This window comes from Meriones unguiculatus, chromosome 11, assembly GCF_030254825.1.
Source record: "Meriones unguiculatus strain TT.TT164.6M chromosome 11, Bangor_MerUng_6.1, whole genome shotgun sequence".
Lineage (NCBI taxonomy): Eukaryota > Metazoa > Chordata > Mammalia > Rodentia > Muridae > Meriones > Meriones unguiculatus.
The window spans coordinates 102,346,578-102,366,733 of NC_083359.1; the positions used below are offsets into that span (position 1 = coordinate 102,346,578).

General features: G+C 40.9%; 1 protein-coding gene across 8 annotated transcripts in view; it reads right to left on the reverse strand.

The window, feature by feature from the left end:
* Nucleotides 1-2,397: 2,397 nt before the first annotated feature.
* Nucleotides 2,398-20,156, reverse strand: part of Mia3 (MIA SH3 domain ER export factor 3) — a 41,263-nt gene continuing 23,504 nt past the window's right edge. For 2 of the 8 annotated variants that reach the window (XM_021657806.2, XM_060364869.1), the window contains exons 7-29: nucleotides 18,751-18,882; nucleotides 15,188-15,209; nucleotides 14,466-14,554; nucleotides 14,155-14,232; nucleotides 13,948-14,058; nucleotides 12,362-12,433; nucleotides 12,080-12,184; nucleotides 10,957-11,079; nucleotides 10,756-10,867; nucleotides 9,907-9,962; nucleotides 9,728-9,818; nucleotides 9,444-9,582; nucleotides 8,478-8,579; nucleotides 7,604-7,664; nucleotides 7,424-7,459; nucleotides 7,280-7,347; nucleotides 7,073-7,173; nucleotides 6,783-6,917; nucleotides 5,949-6,017; nucleotides 5,770-5,843; nucleotides 5,611-5,682; nucleotides 4,030-4,168; nucleotides 2,398-3,171 (exon numbers count right to left, since the gene is read on the reverse strand). In XM_021657806.2, coding sequence (XP_021513481.1) covers nucleotides 2,858-3,171; nucleotides 4,030-4,168; nucleotides 5,611-5,682; nucleotides 5,770-5,843; nucleotides 5,949-6,017; nucleotides 6,783-6,917; nucleotides 7,073-7,173; nucleotides 7,280-7,347; nucleotides 7,424-7,459; nucleotides 7,604-7,664; nucleotides 8,478-8,579; nucleotides 9,444-9,582; nucleotides 9,728-9,818; nucleotides 9,907-9,962; nucleotides 10,756-10,867; nucleotides 10,957-11,079; nucleotides 12,080-12,184; nucleotides 12,362-12,433; nucleotides 13,948-14,058; nucleotides 14,155-14,232; nucleotides 14,466-14,554; nucleotides 15,188-15,209; nucleotides 18,751-18,882 — 2,301 coding nt within the window. In that variant the 3' untranslated portion in view covers nucleotides 2,398-2,857. Of the gene's footprint in view, nucleotides 3,172-4,029; nucleotides 4,169-4,278; nucleotides 4,352-5,610; nucleotides 5,683-5,769; nucleotides 5,844-5,948; nucleotides 6,018-6,782; nucleotides 6,918-7,072; nucleotides 7,174-7,279; nucleotides 7,348-7,423; nucleotides 7,460-7,603; nucleotides 7,665-8,477; nucleotides 8,580-9,443; nucleotides 9,583-9,727; nucleotides 9,819-9,906; nucleotides 9,963-10,755; nucleotides 10,868-10,956; nucleotides 11,080-12,079; nucleotides 12,185-12,361; nucleotides 12,434-13,947; nucleotides 14,059-14,154; nucleotides 14,233-14,465; nucleotides 14,555-15,187; nucleotides 15,210-18,750; nucleotides 18,883-19,809; nucleotides 20,071-20,156 lie in introns of those variants that run through there. The other 6 variants (XM_060364874.1, XM_021657810.2, XM_021657811.2 and 3 more) reach the window with 6 other exon arrangements.

Here is a 20,156-nt window from a genome sequence, read left to right on the forward strand (position 1 = left end):
GGTTTATATGCACTACAGACACAGGACATTATGGGACAGCCTCAACTTTAATTCAGACCTGAATGACAAGACTGTCTTAAAGCAGTTAGCAGAGCACTCCCCATTTCACAAGTAACGTCTTCGTTGCGCTGTGCAATAGCCTTCTCTCTAGCAGGGATATTTTTAGGCCGAGGCACTGCTGCTTCCTAGTGAGCTTTAGTCACTCAGCTCAGAAACATAGTTAGCTGGAGAGGACTTCTGAAGCAAGAACTTTTGAAATGGAAAAGTCTGCTCTACCCAAGTGTGGTGTCGTCTGTGCCATCTATAGACTGACAGCTTGGGCTTCTGTAGCACAGGATTGATCAGATGGGGCTTAGGAAGGCAGTGAGAAAGGCTCAGAAGGGCCCAGATACACTACACGGGGTCTCTCTGCAACTGCCTGATGATTTTTATGATACACGACAGGGTAATGTCCTAATTTTGAAATAAGACAAAAAAAAAAGTTTAATTTATCTTTACTCTTTACCTCCTTAGCTGGTATAATCTTAATTTTATAGAGCATCTAAACTTAGGGCCATCTAAACTTACGTAGCCAAAATAGCTAAGACAGGAGGATGGCAAGTTTGAGCAAGTCTAGACATTGGTAAGATCCTGTCTTTAAAAAGAAAGGCAAAAATTAGAAGTTATATTTTCACTATTTTGTGTCTTGAGATTGTCAGATACAGTAAGTTGTTTGTCATTTAATCTTTTTTATATGGTTAAAAATGGCATGTGCTAAGGTTCAGGGTTTAAGAGCACTTCCTGTTCTTGGCGAGAACCAGGGTTCAGTTCCCAGCACCTACACGGTGTCTCTCAACTGCCTGTTAACCCCAGTTTTGGGGGATCCAGCGCTCTCTTCTGGCCCCACGCGCACCAGACATGCACGTGTTGCCCAAATCGTACATGCAGGCAGAACACACGCATAGAACAAAAAAATAAATTTTGTAATCACATGCACTATCCTGTGACGTTTTCTTACAGATATCAAATCTGTAATTCTGTTCTGGATTGGGGACAGGCAGAGTGAACTCTCACTGGAGCACTTGCAGGCTCGCCTGGAACTCCTGAATTAAGAGAACCTGTCTTTGTATATCTTCAGTCAGTGAAGATTTTATTTCATAGTAAAGCTTTTACTCGTTTTTTTTTTTTTTTTTTTTTTTTTTTCAAAATTCTCACTGGATATAACATCCCACCAATGACATGATATGCCCTAGATTTCAGTCATTACTTCACAGGGCTTTTATAGAGCAAAGTGTCACAGTAGCTTTCACCTTTTTATGGCTAAAAATGCTTTAAATACTGTAGCTCTTACATGTGCTGCTAGTTATTGAAAATAAATTGTCTGGACTAGTTGTTTTAAAGACAGTGTAGAAGGGGTGCAAGACTAAGTATGACATACCAGTTTCCTAGACTTACCTGATTTGTAAATCAAAGCACCAATGTTGAATACTAATTTCTGAAAAGTATCTGTTAAAGAACTGAGCTACACATAATAACTTAGACCTGAATTCTAGCCTCTAAGGAAGCTGAGACAGGAGGATCACTGAGTCCCAAAACCACTATGTAACTGAATCGAGCTGAGCCCACAGTGTGGACTGAAAGCATACATTAGTTTCCTAGTTTGCAATTATTCTTCCTCAAGTGTCCTTCCTGATTCTTTGTCATGCTCCTTGGAAATCAGCTGCAAGGGGATGGGAGAATAGAATATACATTTCTAAAAAGAAATCATCTTACAGTCATGGCAAGTGTTTTTCTTATCTTGTTGTCCACCCTAAGTCTAAGAATGGCTTTAAAAGCAACAAAATATCAGGTCAAATAATTTTATAAAATTTTCCCCACATGTAACAAGGCATGTGTATGTATGGAAGTCAGAGGACAGCTTGTGGTAGTTGGTTCTTTTCACTATTGGATCCAGAAGCTCAAACTCAAGCTGTCAGGCTTGGCAGTAAATGTCTTTATCTGCTGAGCTATTTCACTAGCTCAAGTAGTTTTTTTTCTGAGGCAGGCTCTGTGTAGCCCTGGCAGTCACGAAATCAGAGATCTGTCTGCCTCTGCCTCCTAGGTGCTGGGATTAAAGGTGTGTGGCACCACTCACAGCCCCAAATAATTCTTGATACTAATACAAACTCCTACTCAGAGAATCATTCTCAGGCAGTGAGCACCAAGAAAGAGCAGAAATGTAAAATGAGTAGGGTCTCTGGCTTATTTGAAATGAGAGGAAGAAATTCCTTACAGAGCTCACTGATGACTTTGAGGGAGAACTTAGCAATGTCACATGGAATGCACACAGCCCACCACTGCAGTTCAGAAGCCCAGTTGCCAGGTTTCCCAAATGATGTGTCTTTACAGCAACCCAAAGAACCAACAGACACTGGGAAATATTAATAAACAAAGTTTATGAACTATTACCACAAAGAACTTTAGCAACGGGACAGTTTATGATCCTTGAGTAAACTTTTTTAGTGTAACAGTCTTTGAGACACAGATAGAGATGTAAACACCTTGCTCTGTATCAGCTGGCACACACTAAACCAAGGCCATGGAAACACGTGTTCTTAAAGCATTTCCACAGGAAATGTTCATACTGATGATATTCTGAATCATTTTGCAATCATTACATATGCCACAATAACTAAACATAGGTATTCTTTATTGCACATTTCAAAGTCGAGAGGTGCTCTGTAGCTTAAGAGCTGATTTTTACTTAAAAGGGAAAATAGTATGTTTTTGTTTGGCTCAAAAATGCACACTGCCAAGGCAGCTTAGTACTAAAAACAAACTTTTAGGTTTTGAAGCCAATAAAATCCTTTGCTGTACTGAAAAATGCACTGTCCACTGCTTAGGGGCTGGCTTTTGAAGCCTGTGAGTGGCCCTGGACTCTGCTTGGAGAGGCAGGTGGGGCTTCCTCTCGCAGACCTGAAGGCAGTGAGTCTCTTGCAGCAGGTGGTGGTGGAGTATAGTTCTGAGGACCATGGGCTGGAGGTGGTAATTGGGTACCAGGAATGAAGAATTCTCTTGGACCAAGTGGCCCTGGAGGCCTAAATGGTGGATGTCCTGGTAAAAATTCCCGAGGGTCAACAGGCAGGTCCCGTTTCCCAGGCAGAACACCTGGTGCATATTCTCTTAGGCCTAATGGTGGACGCAAGCCTGGAACTGAAAAACAAGTCATGTAAATGCCAAGCAATATATTTAAACCAGCAATCATTTCAGGTAGAGTAACATATATATTAATTTCTCAGCCCACAGAAAGTCAAGTGTGACACTGACTTTACTTAAGATAAGGCAAATGAGGCTTAGCAAATTTAAATTACAGCTTGTGGCCACTGAGCCAAGGACAGGTTCAAACATGGTTCTGATTAATTCCAAGTTTTCTTTTCACTCTGCAGTTCTGCAACTCAGAACAGCTCCATTCAAAGTAACAGTCATAACCAAGAGGGTAGTTGTGAAACTAGTGGCATTGCAACAAAGTTGGTAAAGGAAATGTTAGTGCATATCAGTTGTCAACTGAAAGTTCATGTGCCTAACTACATCAAAGAGCCGGACTCCAATTGATCTGCATCCACTAGGTTGCTGTTGTAATGCCTCTCTTTTATCTAGTCCCAGTGAGAAGGGAGTGCTTAGCTTTCCCATCTGTATTCTGTGCCAGTGGCTTATGCTTCTGTTACAGATGATGACAAGCTTTCTAGTATATCATAAGTATCTGTGACCTACAAACTGTCATGGCATGAGTCATCCCTCTTTTCCATACATAATATGTAGCCACTGGTGTTCAAGTGCACCTTCAGAGGGAATATTACTGGCTTCTTAAATGACTCCTTTCCTTGGCCATGGCCAACTCAGTTGAGGGAGATTAGATAGTACCCCGCATGTGCTCAGAAAGTTGAGGATAGGCTACAATGTACTCTCAGCTTCAGCCTCAACTGGAAAGCTTATGATAGCAACTACTTTAGCAAGGAACAGAAAAGATGAATATGTTTTACAAGTAAGTTAATACCGTTCAGATCATCATACCATAAGGTGGAGGAATTGGCCGAGGCCCAAAAGGCCCATAGAGCTGAGGAGGTGGTCCATAGCGAATGGGTCGTGGCACAGGGCCTCCTAAGAGCGGCACCCCTGGAAACGGAGGGGTCGCTTTTGGAGCCATGTAAACCTGCAGAAAAGAAGCAATTAAAAGTTTGGAAATGCTTTCATATGACAAAGTGCCAAGTCTGGTAAACTGACACCTGTCCAAAGAACAGTCAGTATAACACACCACCTCACCCCATGTTGCCAATGACAACTCAGAGAGGTTAGAAGGATGCTGCGAGCAGTGACTCAGGTTACTGCTTGTTATCTGCACAGGAAAGGGAAAAGTGAGAGGACTGTCAGCTTTGTAGAAGTGACCGTGACATTGGTCAAGCCATATACATTGCACTCTGTATCAAAAGGAGTACTCTCAAATCTCATCACTGTAACTCCTCCACATGTACATATTAAGAATACAGGCAATATCAGGATGTAATGCATGTAAAAAATTTTAAAAAGATAGCAGCTAAAACTAATTTTTTTTTAAAGGCTACAGAGAACAGAGTAAAAATACCTTCTCCACACCAGCAGTCATAGCACCCACTCAGGGTTCAGTAGGCCTTCGCTACATTATCTACATTTTCAGATCTTTCATTGTGAGTGTGAGTATCTTGTCTTACACATGAGCAAGCAAAGGCAAGAGGAGTTCAGGTGACTTTCTGGAGATCATACTGGAAGAGGGTAAGCTGGAACTCAAATACCAGGCTCTACGCCAAGGCTATGCCTGCGCCCCAGCCCAACCTTCTGTAACTTAAGTCTGCAGTCTCCGAAGTCTTCTGCAAAGGCATCTGGGGCCCATCCAGACCGGCCTTGGCTAGAAAAGACTTCTCAAGAGATGTACATCCCTGGAATCCTGCAGTGGAACGTCATGGTATTTCTGAGCACAATGTTAGGTCAGAATTCGGGAGACCCAGCTCCCTCCAGTAATGACTGTCACTGGCTGTCTACAGTACACACGACATGACAGGAATATCCTTACTGCAGGAACGTAGTGCAGAAGGCTCAGCACCTGCAATAGCCACACGTGTTATGAGAGCACACACTTCTATAACTGAACAAGTATGGCCACTGCTCAGGACCCACTCAACAGGATGTTACACACATTTCTGTTTGTAAACAGTCTAATTTCATATCAGTCAAAACAGTCTGACAAGTACACAAATTCAGGGGTTTTCCAGTAGCACAGTTCCAAAAAGATAATGACAACGAATCATGTGATTTTTAGTTTATTTTACTCAGAGCTTTCAGCCCAGCAAAGCACGCAGCATAAGTTGTACTGATGCTTTTTCACTATGTAGTAATAACTACAGCAAATGCTCTAAACTAGTTAGTAACTTAATTATCACAGGAAAAAGGACACCAACAACCAGCCACTCTAACTCAGTGACACCTCAAAGCCAAGGAGCATGGAGCAGTGCTGCCACTCAACGATGGTGAGCAAGATGAGTGTCATGCTTTTATAAACTTTCTAAGGACAAATCAAGCAAAATAAAAGGCTGCTCCAGCCCTCAATCTCTAAACACTTACTGCTACTGGATGCTCAGCTAATGGGGTCGTGCTGGAAACTGAGGGGCCTTCAGGCTCTTGGCGAACAGTTTGCTTTTAAAGAAACAAACAGATGTATGAACAAGAGGTGAGGCAGAGACCAGTGGAAAATGTCATGCGCCTGTATGGCCGAGAGCTTACCTTGCCCTCATCCATGGCCTTAGCAGGAGAAGAGTGCGTGGAGCTGGTGTTCACCACAGGAGCTGGACCTGGGTCTGTGAGAAGTCAGAGAACTGACTTAGACACACCCTGACCTAGCCACTCTGAGAAGAATCAAAAGCCCCACATACATGAGACTCGGAAATTGCTTAGTCCCTTACCAGGAGCAGAGTGTTTCCCAGATGCCTCTGATGACGGTCGAGGGCGAGATGAATGTCTGTCCAATGGCACTTGAGAAAGAAACAACAAAGCCATTGATTGACATTTAGTTTTCAGAGGGAATACGACTGCTGTGGTCAGGGCTCAGCTCTTAACTAGAAAGCAGCATTACAAATAGATCTCCTAGGTAAGGTAGCACATGCCTGCAAGCCCAAGAAGAATCCCAATATACAAGACACAATTTAGGCAGACTTCAAGACTTAAAAGGAGAATAGCCTCAGTTTTTGTAAATGTTTTAAAATTATTTTCCTTTATTTTTATTTTATATGTATGGTTATTTTGCCCACATGTATATGTATGTACTACATGTGTGCAGTGCCCATGGAGGCCAGTGTCAGGTCCCCTGAGACTGGAGTTTACAGGTGGTTGTGAGCTGCCATGTGGTACTGAGAATTGAACTCAGGTCCTCTGGAAGAGCAAGTGCTGCTAATCATTAAGCTGCCTCTTCAGCTCTAGGAATAGCCTTAGTTTTAAAGACAAGCAATGAACTTTATATTAAGACTATTGGTGCTTCAAGCTAGAGACTTAATAGCACTGAGCTGGCTGGCATTTTCCTGTCTGACTTCTAATCTTCCTAAGCATCACAGACAGAATTAGAGTAAGATGACCTTCATATTCACAGCTAAACCTTGAAGTATATATTATTCTTAAAGAGCAATGCAGCGGAGCTTATAGTGAGCCATTTCTCTGCAAGGACAGATGAAGACACATGCTCTGTTGGACAGACCTGAGTTCTGACATCATATACTGTAGGGCAGGAGTGCGTCAGTGCTCACCAAGTTCACTTCTAGGCATGTCTCTTCGACTGAGTGTAGCAGAGAGAGGTCTCCCAGGTGCCTCTGCTGGTAGGGGAGGGGAGCATTCTCCACTCACAGGGGATGGGCCATAAGAGCCATTGTGGCTCAGTGGACCTGAAGACAGCAATGCCTCGTTATACTCTATGACAGCCCCTTTCCCTCCAGTAAGCTCATGAGTCTTTCTAGGGCATCATACCTATTACAAAAGTAAAATTTAATTTACACACATTCCACTCGAAAATCCTGCTATATATACAAAGTGCTCCTACCTTGCCGGGAAGGGTTTTGTGTATTTGGTCTTCCTGGCATTGGTTTCACGATCACATGTTCATCTTGTATCATTGCCATCTTATGGGCCATTTCCAATAATCTTGAATATTGAGAAAGAATGGACGTAAAATGAAATAGCAACCAATTCCTTATTAAATACCACCAAGCATCAAACACTGAAAAAAACAGGTAGCAAAATTCCATACTTGTGCCTTAAGTTAGCAGCTTCTATCTTCTCCTCTGCCATAGCTCTCTCTGCAGCACGAGCTTTGAGCTATTGAAGAAAAAGGTATTGTGATTCAGATGTCATAGGCTGTGCACAAGATTTAAAAAACAGAAAGAATCCTTACCCAGTTATCATGAGCTTTCTTTTCTTGAGTAGCAATCTGAAAAGACAACACATCAAGTACACATTCAAGGTTCTTTATAATGCCCATTTTAACATCTATTAGCTATCCAAAAGAAAGACAGAAAAAGAAAGAAAGAAAGAAAAAAAAGCTGCAGCTAATGTAAACCAATAAAGTTCTTACCTGGTCTTTAAATGAGCGTTCTGTTTTCTGAAGTTCTTTTTCCATTTCTTCAATTCGCCGCCTAAAAATTACACTTGACATTATCAGTTAAAATACAACTAGGGAAGATTTGCAACTATCCAACAATGTTCCCTTGACTCTGAACAGCTACAGTATTAAAGATGTCGCCAGACATACAAAAACATGCTTTATATAGATTTACTCAAAGTACAGTATAAGGAAAACAAATTTTCCTGTCATCTCATGGCTATTAGATTGTTTCCTTAATGGTCTTCAGTATTCTCATAATAGCCTGCTATGAATATTTGTATCTACACAATGACATAAACTTTTCTTTTCTATCAATAGGAAATTAAACAGGCTAATGACCTATCAAATGGCATAAACACAGCAGTGATTTCTGAAGTCACACAGCAAACTGCTTTCTTTGAAGACTGACTCTGATACAGTAGTTGTCAACCTGTGGGTCTCAACCCTTTGGCAACCCTCTGTCTCCAAAAATATTTACATTACGATTCATAACATTAGCAAAATTATAGTTACAAAGAAGCAACGAAAATAATTTTATGGTTGGGGTCACTACAACATGAGGAACTGTATTAAAGGGCTGTAGCATTAGGAAGGTTGAAAACCACTGCTTTAATATATGAAGTTCCTCCCCACCCTGCTGCCCTAGAGTCATCTGACACAAAGGCCTTACAGTCCCATCAGCATGCAGGCTAAATTAATTTGTGTTAGTATTGTTCATTTGTTAAATTTCCCCCCCTGTGAGGGAATGAACTTATGTGCCTTCCTCACTTACATTTCTGTGCTATTTTCTTCTCTCTCACACTTTTAGAAAGAAGGCTCAGCCGTGTGCAGAGCCTGAACTTACTTGTAAGATTTTATCTCTTCTGCAGCCGAGCCCACTTTTTCATCTGCAGCCGATAGTCTCTGTTCTCTGGTTTGCCTCTCATATTCTTCTTGATGCAATTTCCTGGGATAAAATCAAAACCAGTTATCAAGTAAATGTCTTTTCTTACTCTCTTTTCAGCTGTCGTTTCCTAGTGTTCTCTGTTATTTATTGTTTGTTTTTTTGAGACAGGGTTTCTCTGCATAGCCCTGGCTGTCCTGGAACTCACTCTGTAGACCAGGCAGAACTTAAACTCAGAGACCTGCTGGCCTCTACCTCCGTGATGAGATTAAAGGTGTGCTCCACCAGCACCAGGCCTCCCTGACTGTCTAAATAAACAACCATAAAAGACACTGTGCTCTGTGATAACTTGTACTATAGGTAATGAAAGCTCCTACCTGTCTGTGGAGACAGCAATCTAATGCAACTAAAGCGAGGAAAAATACTACTTTCTGCCCTAGAAAAAGTACTAATTACTTTTTATGTTGTCCTGGAAGAACGATGTATAAAAAGCCAGGTGTGGAGGTGCACTCCTGTAACCCCAGTAGCGGGAGACAGAGGCAGAGGCAGGCAGATCCCTGAAGCTCATTGGCTGGCCAGCCTAATGGAATGGATGCTCTTCTGGTCAAAAAAAAAAAAAAAAAAAAAGATATGTCTCAATAAAGGTGGACGGTGGACATCAAAAAAGGAAAAGACACCCAACTTTAACCTCTGACCTCCACACCTATGTGCACACATATACATACCTGCATCAAATGCATAAAGTATGTGCACACACAATACCATCACCTAACCCACAAGCATACATACTAAAAAAATTTTTTTAAAAGGCCAGTTAGAAATAAAGCACAAAGAAAAATCCAACTCTGATAATTACAAATGGAAAAAATATACATAAACTTTAGCAAAGCTGGAGAGTGCACAGCTGGGGGAGCAGCAGAAACCTACTTCTGCAGAGCCATCTCCTTCTCCTGGTAGAGCTCATTTAGAATCTCCACTTTCTGCTTCAGAGATTTGCACTCATCTTCCAGCCTAGCTTTAGTAGTCTGCAGCAAGTTGTGGTCACCTTCCAGTTTCTTTACTTGGTCTGTAAGGGATAAAGATTTTTTTTCTGTGTGTATGCAGAAGCTTGAGGGCTGAGGGTCAGTTCTGCAAAGTGAGAAGCATTAACACTGGAACTGTTTTATCTTTCCAATCAAATTTTAAACTATTTCAACTCTAGAAGAACCTACCTTCCAGGTCACATTTCACGGACATCGATGTTCTTAGCTTAACTTGTAAAAGTTTTAGGTCCTCTTGAACTATTGAGAATGCAGTCTGTGTCTAAAAATTAAAGAAGAAAGACCTAGTCTTAAAAGCAAGCCACAGGAAGGACTCCCAGGTGCTTGTGGGACTACAAATAGGACAGTACCCGAGAGACGTCCATCAGCTGTCTAATTCTATTTTTTATCTTCTCACTTCGGTCACCTACAAGAGAAAAGGCTTCAGTTGTTTTTTTCTTCCTTGCTTTTTAATGACATTTTCATGACTTCGCTCAAACAATGACCGTATTTCAAACAGTGGAATAAAAATAAAAAACTAGAACTGATTAAGCACTGAAGTTTAGATGTATAAAGTGGATTACCAATTTAGACAATAAAAAAAATGTTATCCTTGTCCAAAGATAGGAGTGCTTTCTCCTCTCAGATCTCCTCCACCTGGACAAACGTCTACCACCTAAAGACATTCAGGCCTTTGTTCTCCCTTGAATCTGCTGCCAGGTATGACTTAAAGCACCCACAGTGGTGACGGGTAGTTAACATTCAACTTGGGGAACATCCAGAGACAATTCTTTATCAGTTAGCGTCTACCCTTCAGCATCCAGTTCTGCAACTCTAGCCTTAGCTGTGATTCCAATCACCTCAGGCCTCCTGAAAAACAAGCTGCAGGCCTCAAGACCAGAGCTACAGAGTCCACACTCATAAAGATGAGACAGTTTCCCCTGTTGTACAGTTTTTAATACTTAGAGACAAGAGATAACTGAAGGAGCTCCACTGTACACCACATATTCTCAATGGGATGGATAAAAAAATGTCAGGCTCTTTTCATGCCCACCCTACACCTGAGTAAGCCACCAGGCTCAACAGACATACATAGCTACAAGTCCATCAGTGTGAACCCATAGCCCTAAAGCTTACTACAGCTAAAAAGTGGCCTCAGTGGATGGAATCTGAAGTCAAGAGGGAAAAAATAGGCCCAGCCTCCCCGAGATAGAGCTCACCTCCCACTTCTCCATTGGCCAGTTCATCTGACTCATTTTCCCCCTTATTTGGATCCTCAGTTTCAAGTTCACATTCTAATCGATTCAACTGTGTTATGCAATTAGTCAAAGCCTAGAAAAGAAGCAAATGGGTGTAGAAGTCTCTTGATTGCAAGTCAGAAGAACTCATGGGATTAGTGTGCACTCTGAGAATAAACTTACACTAATATTGTTGTCTTTGTGGGTAAGAGCTGCTTCTAAGTCTCTCTGGGACTGTTCAAACTGCTTGACCTGTTCAGTGAGCTTGGTGTATGATTTACTCCACTCCTCAATCTGGTGCTGCAACTGAAAAGTCAAAATGGATAAATTCCTATGGTGCAGGGGTAATAGGAGACATCTGATCTATATGAGGTAGGGGTTAGGAAGCCATGCCTCTCCTTGGCTTGTCATGAGGAGCCAGATCTCAGCTAAAGAAATGGGCAGAATTATCGTAGCCCTCAAAGCTGAGGTAAGAGCAGCAATGTGGCCATGGAGGTTGACCCTACTTGTCTCAGCCTTCAGAAAACTATTGCTAATTCAAGTTAACTTAATTTTAGTATGAATGGGTAGGCACATCTCACAGACTCCTAAATCCAGATTCTGGTCATATAACCTTCTCTTAGTCAGTAAAGAAATAGTTATTTGGGGATGGAGAGATGGCTCAGAGGTTAAGAGCACAGGCTGCTCTTTCAGAGGTCCTGAATTCAATACCCAGCAACCACATGGTAGCTCACAACCATTTGTAATGAAATCTGGTGCCCTCTTCTGGTGTGCAGGTGTACATGCAGACAGAATACTGTATAAAAAAATAAATCTTTTAAAAAAAGAAATAGTTATTTTAAAATGGTTATAAAATATTTAATTCTTGTGCTGGAGAGATGGCACAGTGGTGAGGAGCATTGTCTGCTCTTCCAGAGGTCCTGAGTTCAATTTCCAGCAACCACAATGCACATCTATCTACATTGGGATCCAGTGCCCTCTTCTGGCACGCAGGCATTCATGCAGGAAGAGCACTCATATACATAGAATAAATAAATATTTTTTAAAATATTTAATTCTTGGACATAAAAATCCTGTTTGCTGTTCTGAAAGTGCTCGAGTTAACAACTGATAGGCACTTAATAAGATACACCCCAAGAGCTCCAGTAAGTTGTACAGAGAACTTCTGACATAGACATCTGATCAATCTGGGAAACACAGTGTACACTTCCCAACACCCAGCCTGAGCACTTCCCTTCCCTAAAACAGGTCTGAGGAAAGACTGCCCAGAGGAAATGCCATCACCTCTCAGGTGAACTTGCCTTACCTCCTCTTTCTTCTTCTTAAGCCTGACATTTTCTTCTTGAACCCGATGGCACTCACATTTTATTTTCTCTTCACTGAGCTTAGCTTTGTTAAAGGCAATTTGAACCTGATGTAAAATGCTCCTGGTTAGTAAGGTAATCCAAAGGAAAAAAATTGTCTTTTCTCAACTAAACATCATGTAGGTTTCATCTTTTACATGTTCTAGCACACCTCAAACTTTTGCTCAACCCAACTAGGACAATGCTATCGCTCTTGTGTAGGACAGACAGGCAGACAGACTCACCTCTGAAAGTTCTGACTCCTTCATCAAAATGACATCCTTCAACTTCTTGATAGACTTCTTGTTTTCCAGAATCTGACCCATGAAAGCAGAACACAAAGCCTCAGGTCTCAGCAGCATCACTAATGAACACATATACTGACATGTTCGCTGCGATAAATTGTACCCAAAAGCAACTTGGGGAGGACAGGATTTATTTCAGCTTACAGCTCACAGTCCATCATCTAAGGAAGTCAGGGCAGGCATCTGGAGACAGGAGCTGATGCAGAGGCCATAGAGGAATGCTGCTTACTAGCTTGCTTCTCATGGCTTACTCAGCCTGCTTTCTTATAGTTCCTAGGACCACCGGCCCAGAGGCAGCACTGGCCACAGGGAGCTGAGCCCTCCTGTATCATTCATCAATTAATAAAAATGAACCACCTGCTTTCCAATAGGCCAATCTCATGAGGGTACTCTTTTCAACTGAACTTCCCCCTGTGTTAAGTTGAGATAAAACTAACACATTTAAAGGAAGAAATACTAATAGACATATCCCATAACAGTCGAAGGTTTTGGTAAAAGTAAGGGATCTAGTTTTGGCCTAAGGGGGAAAAATCAACATAATAATAATCCAATCTTAATTATAAGATAATGCAGCAAATGACCATATAACAAGGTGAAAGGAAATAAAAAAAATCTTTAAAGTAAGAAATTAATGTTGTGGTTGTGCTCTATCCCTAGCTCTTCCTAGTGGTAGAGAAAAATTAAAAAAATTAAAAAAAAAAAAAAAGAATTCTCTGTCTAGCCACACCTGCTAGTGTAGACTAATTTAGGAGGCTGAGGTGAAAGGATCATGAGTTTAAAACCTGTCTTGGCTAAAGACAGAGTTCAAATCCAGCATAGGTAATTTAGTGGAAACTGTCTCAAAATTAAAAAATAGAAAAGGGACAGTGCTGTAGCTCAGTGTTAGAATACCCACTTACCCTGTGTGAGACACTAGGGTCAAAATCCAAGAGTACAAGAAGGAAAAAATTCCATTGCCTAAATTGAAAACAGTAGAATTTGGAAGAAAATAGACAAATCTCATACAGAAGTATTCCAAAAATTTATGAAGACACCAGTTCCTCCAGTAGGTGAAAATGTAATTCTTCCCTCTAACTGTGAGCCATGCATAATGATTTCCAAAAAATAAGAATTGAAAAGAATAATGTAACATCAGAGAAATGTGGCAAGAACTCCCTTAGCTGGGGGATTAGCGCAGCTGGAGTAGGATATAAGGCAACTGTTACACAAAACTGAAATAAGTTTAGTGAAAAGAGAACTTTAAAAAACACAGCAAGATCTAAAGCTCATTCAGTATAGATTTTATAGCTGTTCCACCTGTTCTGGAGGGCAGGGCCAAACCATCTGACAGTGATCCAGTATTTACAACAAAAATACTCTTCCTGTGCCCACAAAAGTAACCCGCTGGGTTACTCTACAAGACAGGCCATGGTAGGTTCACCTTCCCTGACTCCTACTTTCACTTTAGTCAACAGCACAGGGAAAGCTGCCCTCACGTGGTATCGCTCAAAAGCCATATCACATCACCAGCGAGCAGCTAGTCTTACCAAGTCCTGGTTCTTGGCGTTGTTTTCTCTTTGAGACTCTAACTGACAATGAAGACTTTTGGCTTTTTTAATCAGAGTGGCATTAGTTTCTTCAAGTAACTTGATTGTATCCTTGATCAAATCAAAGAAAGATACTAAGATTAGTAAGAATGACTCATCCTATTTACTTTTACTTTTAGAATGCAATTTTCCCCTTCGAGATTTTACCTTATATTTAATAGCTTCGTCAGACAGAATCATGTTTTTTTTTTCCGTTTCTTGAATGTATTTCTTTGACTCATTGATCTATGTAAAACAAGGTATTTAGGATTAAGTTATAATTTGGAATCGACTACGATTTATAGTGCTACCAGAGTCATTTCAAAGTGGACAACCTCCTACGGACAGCAACTGCTTAAATCCTGGATGGCTCATAGGAGATTATAAAATAAAATATGAATCTTAAAAACAATCATAAATGGAATGTTAAAACAAATATTTAAGCTAGAAGGGAGAGGAAGTTAAAAGAATAATTATACCTTTTTTTCACAATTTGACAATTTTTTTATAAGTTCTTTATTTTCTTTCTTGATAGTCTCCAACTTTTTAGAAATTTGCTTCTCAGTAACTACAAAGAAGGAAAATCTGTAAGTTTGTGAGCCCAAGATGAAGCCAAATGCCCCAGGGTATTCACAGCAAAGGCATGTGCCTGGCAGTATGAGAGGGAGGGCTGACTATTCGACCTTTAAAGGCAGTCGGTAAGACGGGTATAAGAATATTAAACATTAAAAAGTATAGTATGCAGACCTTACATTTATTTTAGACACAGAATTTAAGGAAATGCTTTAACTTGATCCCATCTCAGAAAATGGGGTTGTTTAAAAAATTATCTGAAAAGGGAAACTGAAAAATAGAAAATACCAGCTGACTCCACCATCCTGCATGTCATCTACTGAAACGCAGATTTAGTGTGTACTTAATGTGTATTTGTCACATGTAAGAAATCTGCACTGCATCAACATTCAAAGTTATCTACCCGTGTTCCCCTAGTTCCCTCAGTCTGCTGCTCTCTGCTACCTATCTCAGTTGGTAACATCACCGTTAAATCATCCAAGCAAGTGGCCTAGAGACAGTCAACCTTCCAGGAGCTAATAAAGAAATCAGACACCGGAAGTCATGGGATCTATGTCTAGCTTACAGAAAACTCACAAACACCAATGCAGAGGGTTGATAAAAGGGAAAAATGAACCTAAAGATTTACCTTCATATACTGTACTCTTTACCTAGAAGAAAAGAAAAAAAAATTAAGTTTGTTGTCAAACACCTAATTAGCATATTGTTCCTAATACAGGAGTGAGAACCATAAACAAGTGAGAATTTAGTAACAAGTTGGTTCAGGAAAATAAATCCATAGTATTAAAAAAAAAAAAAAAAAAGGAAAGGTTGAGCTGGCATGATGGCTCAGCAGGCAAAGGTACTTATTGCTTACCCTGCATTTTGAGTTTCATCCCAGGACCCACATGGTGCAAAGAGAGAACCTGCAAGCTGTGCCCTGATCTGCACACGTGCACCATGGATCAAATGCATGCAAATAAATAATAAATGTAATCTTAAAAAAATTTAAAAGGTAAAGCTAAAAGGCCTTTCAAATGTAACTGGTACTGACAATCAATGAATAGCTCAAAGGATAAAAAAAATAAGATGTCATGTATCTTGTTGTACAGCTATTGAAAGAGAACCAGTCCCAAGACATGTGCACTGATGCTTAATAATACAAGCAGCTACTGGCTTAGTAACGAACATATCAGTGTTTTATTTACTTGATATCATCTGACAGCTCTGAATTGCTAAACTCTAGAAAGAAGTGTTCGGAAAGACCTCAAAGAAACAAAACTAAAGGGAAAAATCGTTCTTTAGGTAGCATCTTTCACTCACCAGAAAATATCCTAAAAATCCTATTCAAAGTTGTCTGCCTGCTGAATTTAGAAATAATCTGATAGGAGTGGAGCAGTAGATAAAGCACTTGCCTCTCAAGTGTGAGGATCACCCAGTACCCATGGGAATGGTGGTATATATTTGTAATCCCAGTGCTCCTACAGTGACATGGGAGGTGGCAGTGTTGTCTTCCAGAATCCTTCAGGCCAGCAGCAAGCCATATATAGCGATGAACAATTAAAACAGAGAAAGGCTAGGACTGACACCTGGCGTTGGCCTTTGACCTCTGCATGTGCATACTCACTCACACACATTCATGCATACAAACACCATGGACACACACACGAACTAAAAACAAATTAGGAATGTAAGGGAGCATATCATCTGACTTCCAAGACTTCTAACAGTGGTGCTAGGCCTGAAAAGGATGTGTTTCCAGAAGAGACGTAAAAGAAAGCTGACAGCTCAGACCATTATTCCCACTGGGAGAACAATGACCTCTAGAGCTTTACAGCTGAGGCAGTAACTGGTACAGAAGGATTTGTTCAACTTACTTTTTCCTGTGAGACATGCTCTCGCTCTGTAGCCCAGGCTTGTCTGGAGCTCTCTGTGTAAACCAGGCTAGCCCTGTAGTCACCTGCCTCTGCCTTCTGAGTACCAAGGTTACAAGTGTATGGTGCAACAGCTAGACCAAATTTCTTTTTTTTAAATTGCATTTGTTTGTGTGCTCATGTGTCTGGGTGTGCACATGCCAGAGCACACATATATACATGTGGAGGTCTGAGGACAACTTGTAGGAGTTGGTGCTTGCCCTCAAACATGTGGGGTCCAAGGATCAAACTGAGGTTGTTAGTCTTGGCCACAGGTTCCTTTACCCACTGAGCCATCTTGCTAACCCACTAAATTACTCTGTGACTCAAAATATATTTCTCCTTTCAAGTGCTACTATTTAAAAAAATACTTATTTATTGTACATGTTTTCAGTGTTTTGCATGCACATATTGTATGTGTACCCCATGCATGCCTTGTGGCTCTGGAAGCCAGAAGTGGCCACTGGATCCTCTGAAACCTGAGTTATAGATGCTTATGAGCCACCTTGTGAGTGCTAGGAATCAAACCTGGGTCCTCTGTAAGAGCAACAAATACTAAATCATCAAGCCGTCATCTCTCCAGACCCTCAAATGATACTATTTTTTATGTGGTGGTGATACTCAAAACTCATCCACAAGCTATCCACAGAATTTCAATCTTTATTAACATGAAACATGTATAATTATCTTATTATAAGAAAATGTATTCAGGGGCTGGAGAGATGGCTCAGCAGTTAAGAACAGTGGCTGCTCTTCCAGAGGACCTGGGTTCAATTCCCAGCACCAACATGGCAGATCAGAACAGTAACTCTAGTTCCAGGAGTTGAAACAAAACAAAAAAACTTCTAACACAGGGAGATGAATGACTATCTCCAATATCATATCCTTGCCAATCAAAGAATAAGCTTCACTTGTCTCATTTCATTCAAACTAACAAGAACAGGTAATTAGGAAGAAGCAAAACCCAGGCGTCTTAGGAAAAATACCAAGGTTCCAAAGGTGAATGTGTATATCTGAACACAAATTCTGCTCAAGACAAAAAAAAAAAAAAAAAAAAAAGAAAAAGAAAAAGAATGAACTGTAATAATGGACACTATATAATCTGTAACTCCAAATAGAAAGAAAATTTTGGAGCACCACATGATCAAACCAGAAAAGTTGGGACACACATAAAGAAAAAGACTAAGGCTTGAGAGATGGCTCTAGGATTAAGAGCACCTGCTTCTCTTGAAAAGGACAGGAGTTTGGTTCCAGCACTCATGCTGGGTGGCCCACAACCACCTAGAACTCTAGCTCCAATGGACCTGACAGACTCTTCCGGATTCCTCAGCCATCCACATTCATATGCACATATGCACACATGCATATACATACAACAGCTATATATAAAGACTGAAATGACCATCTGTTGGCTGTGTGTCACTGTGCAGGACTATTTTGCAGTGTGTATGCATGTGTTTAGAATATGTGCAGTTTAATATCACTTTCATGTCCCAGTATGTGATTCATTCCAGTTCACACTAAATCACAAGCATTTGTGCACCCCAGTGTCTGTAATCATCAAATAACCCTCATATGAATATGTATTAGGTTGCTGCAAGCTCCCACTCTAATATACACTCTTCCAGGACTGGCAAGATAGCTTAGCAGGTCAGGTGCCTGCTGCCCAATGACATCAGTGTGAGGATGAGTTCAAGCCCTGGAACCCACAAAAGGGAGAGGATGAGAACCAGTTCCACAAAACTGTACTGTGACCTCCACACATTGTCCATGGCATGTGCGCAGGTGCACATGCAGAAGACACACGCACGCACATGCACACACACACTACTAACAACTAACTAAAAATAAAGACTGTCTCATTGAACATTCTTGTATAAGATCTTTAATGTATAATTGATCAGTTACTTCTTTCAGTTAACTAGACAAGATATCATTATTATTTAAGAGGATAACTATTATCCATCCAACCCCATTTTTAAAGTTTCTGATACATATTATTAAACTACTTTTTAGGATGGCTTTAAGAATTCACAGTATTGCTTACAGTGTACATACATCTATCTAATTGTATAGGAGTTTTTTTAAATCAAAGTTTTTCTGTCAAAATTATAAATGTTATCTTGTTCTTCTAAGTATCAATACAAAGATTACACTAAAGTTTTGATAAAATTAGCTGGAATTAAAACTATTAATTTACATGCAAGGTAGTAATTAAAAATAAATAAGTGAAAGGGCCAATTATTATAAAATACTCCGTGTACTTTCAAGTCATGTGATGATAACGTAATTTACTTACAACAAGAATAGTTCTCCAAGAGAAAACTGCAAATGAAAGAATTCCCAATACTGCAGTAATAATCACTGGCTGCCATGGTATTCCGTAAAAGTCAGCAACAGGCTGAACATTATCAGGAAATGTGGCGATTAGCTGAAACAAGACATATTAGAAATAAATTGGAAAATCTGGAAAAATTTACAACAAAACATACAATAAAAGAAATAACTAATCATCTATTAAAAATCTTATGCAAGAATACTCAGACAGTCCTAGTTTTTAGTTAGTTATTAGTAGTGTACATGCATGTGTGTGTGTATTTTCTGCACGTGTACACCTGCACACATGCCAAAGAATTCTCATAGAAATCTCCATCAGGTAAGTAGTCCTGGATATCTTAAAGAACGCCCACCTCGAGAAGCACAGGATATTGTCACTCTCCTATTTGTTTGACTTGTAATAGTGGTCTCAAGCAGAGAGTCTAAATATCTTTAAGTTGGGCATATATTTCCCGTTTCTAATACGCTCTGCCATATTGTGCTATCTAATATATAGCTAGAAATTCCCTGGATCACACTTTTAGATAAACCGAGTTTTATTACTTTAAAAAGCACATAACATGAAAGCGTTAAATATTAAAAGTTGATTACTTAATCAACTTTTGTGGTTACAAATAAATCCAGTGTGATAACATAATGAATTATTCTAATATTTTAAGTTATTGGCTCCATTCTTACATAAACAAAGACAGGTGTTGAGTAAGTTCAGACAGATCTTGATAACCGGTTTAGAGGTCAGTCTCACAAACGTCATCTAGGAGACTCAGTGCCGTAGTTCTAAATGTTGCCTGCGTTCTAAATGTTACAAAGCTGCCCACTCCACACTTTCATTGCCTGATAATTATAATACGGGCCCCACCCCAGACAATGCCGCAAGCAAGGGACTTCACAGTGCCTGTCACTTTGGCCATGCTCCGTGAAAACGCAGCAAGCGAGGGAAGAAGCGTCCCACACCTCTGCCCAGCACTGGTCCACCCGCCTGCCACAGCCGCGGCCCATCCCTGGGAGTGGGGACTGTCACCTCCAGGAGCTTGGCTATGAGGGCTGCGTAGAGCACCGACAGGGGGCCCAGCAGCTCGGGGTCCCCCGGGGAGGCGGTGACAGCAGGCACAGTGGCAGGCACCGAGTCCATCCTGTGGGAGCAGCTGTGCGGAGGCGACGCTTCCTGCGGACTGCCCCGAACCAACTTTCGCCGCTTCCGCCTCAGGAGAGACGGGCTCAGGGGCGCGGACACTGGGAATGAACTTTGCCTTCCCGGGCCCGCGGCACCTTCCGCACTAGGCCTCCAGTAAAACACGTCATCAGACGCTGCCCGGGAGCCGAAGGCAAAACACCCCGGAAGCCGGCGCGGCAGTTGCGGGGGCGGGG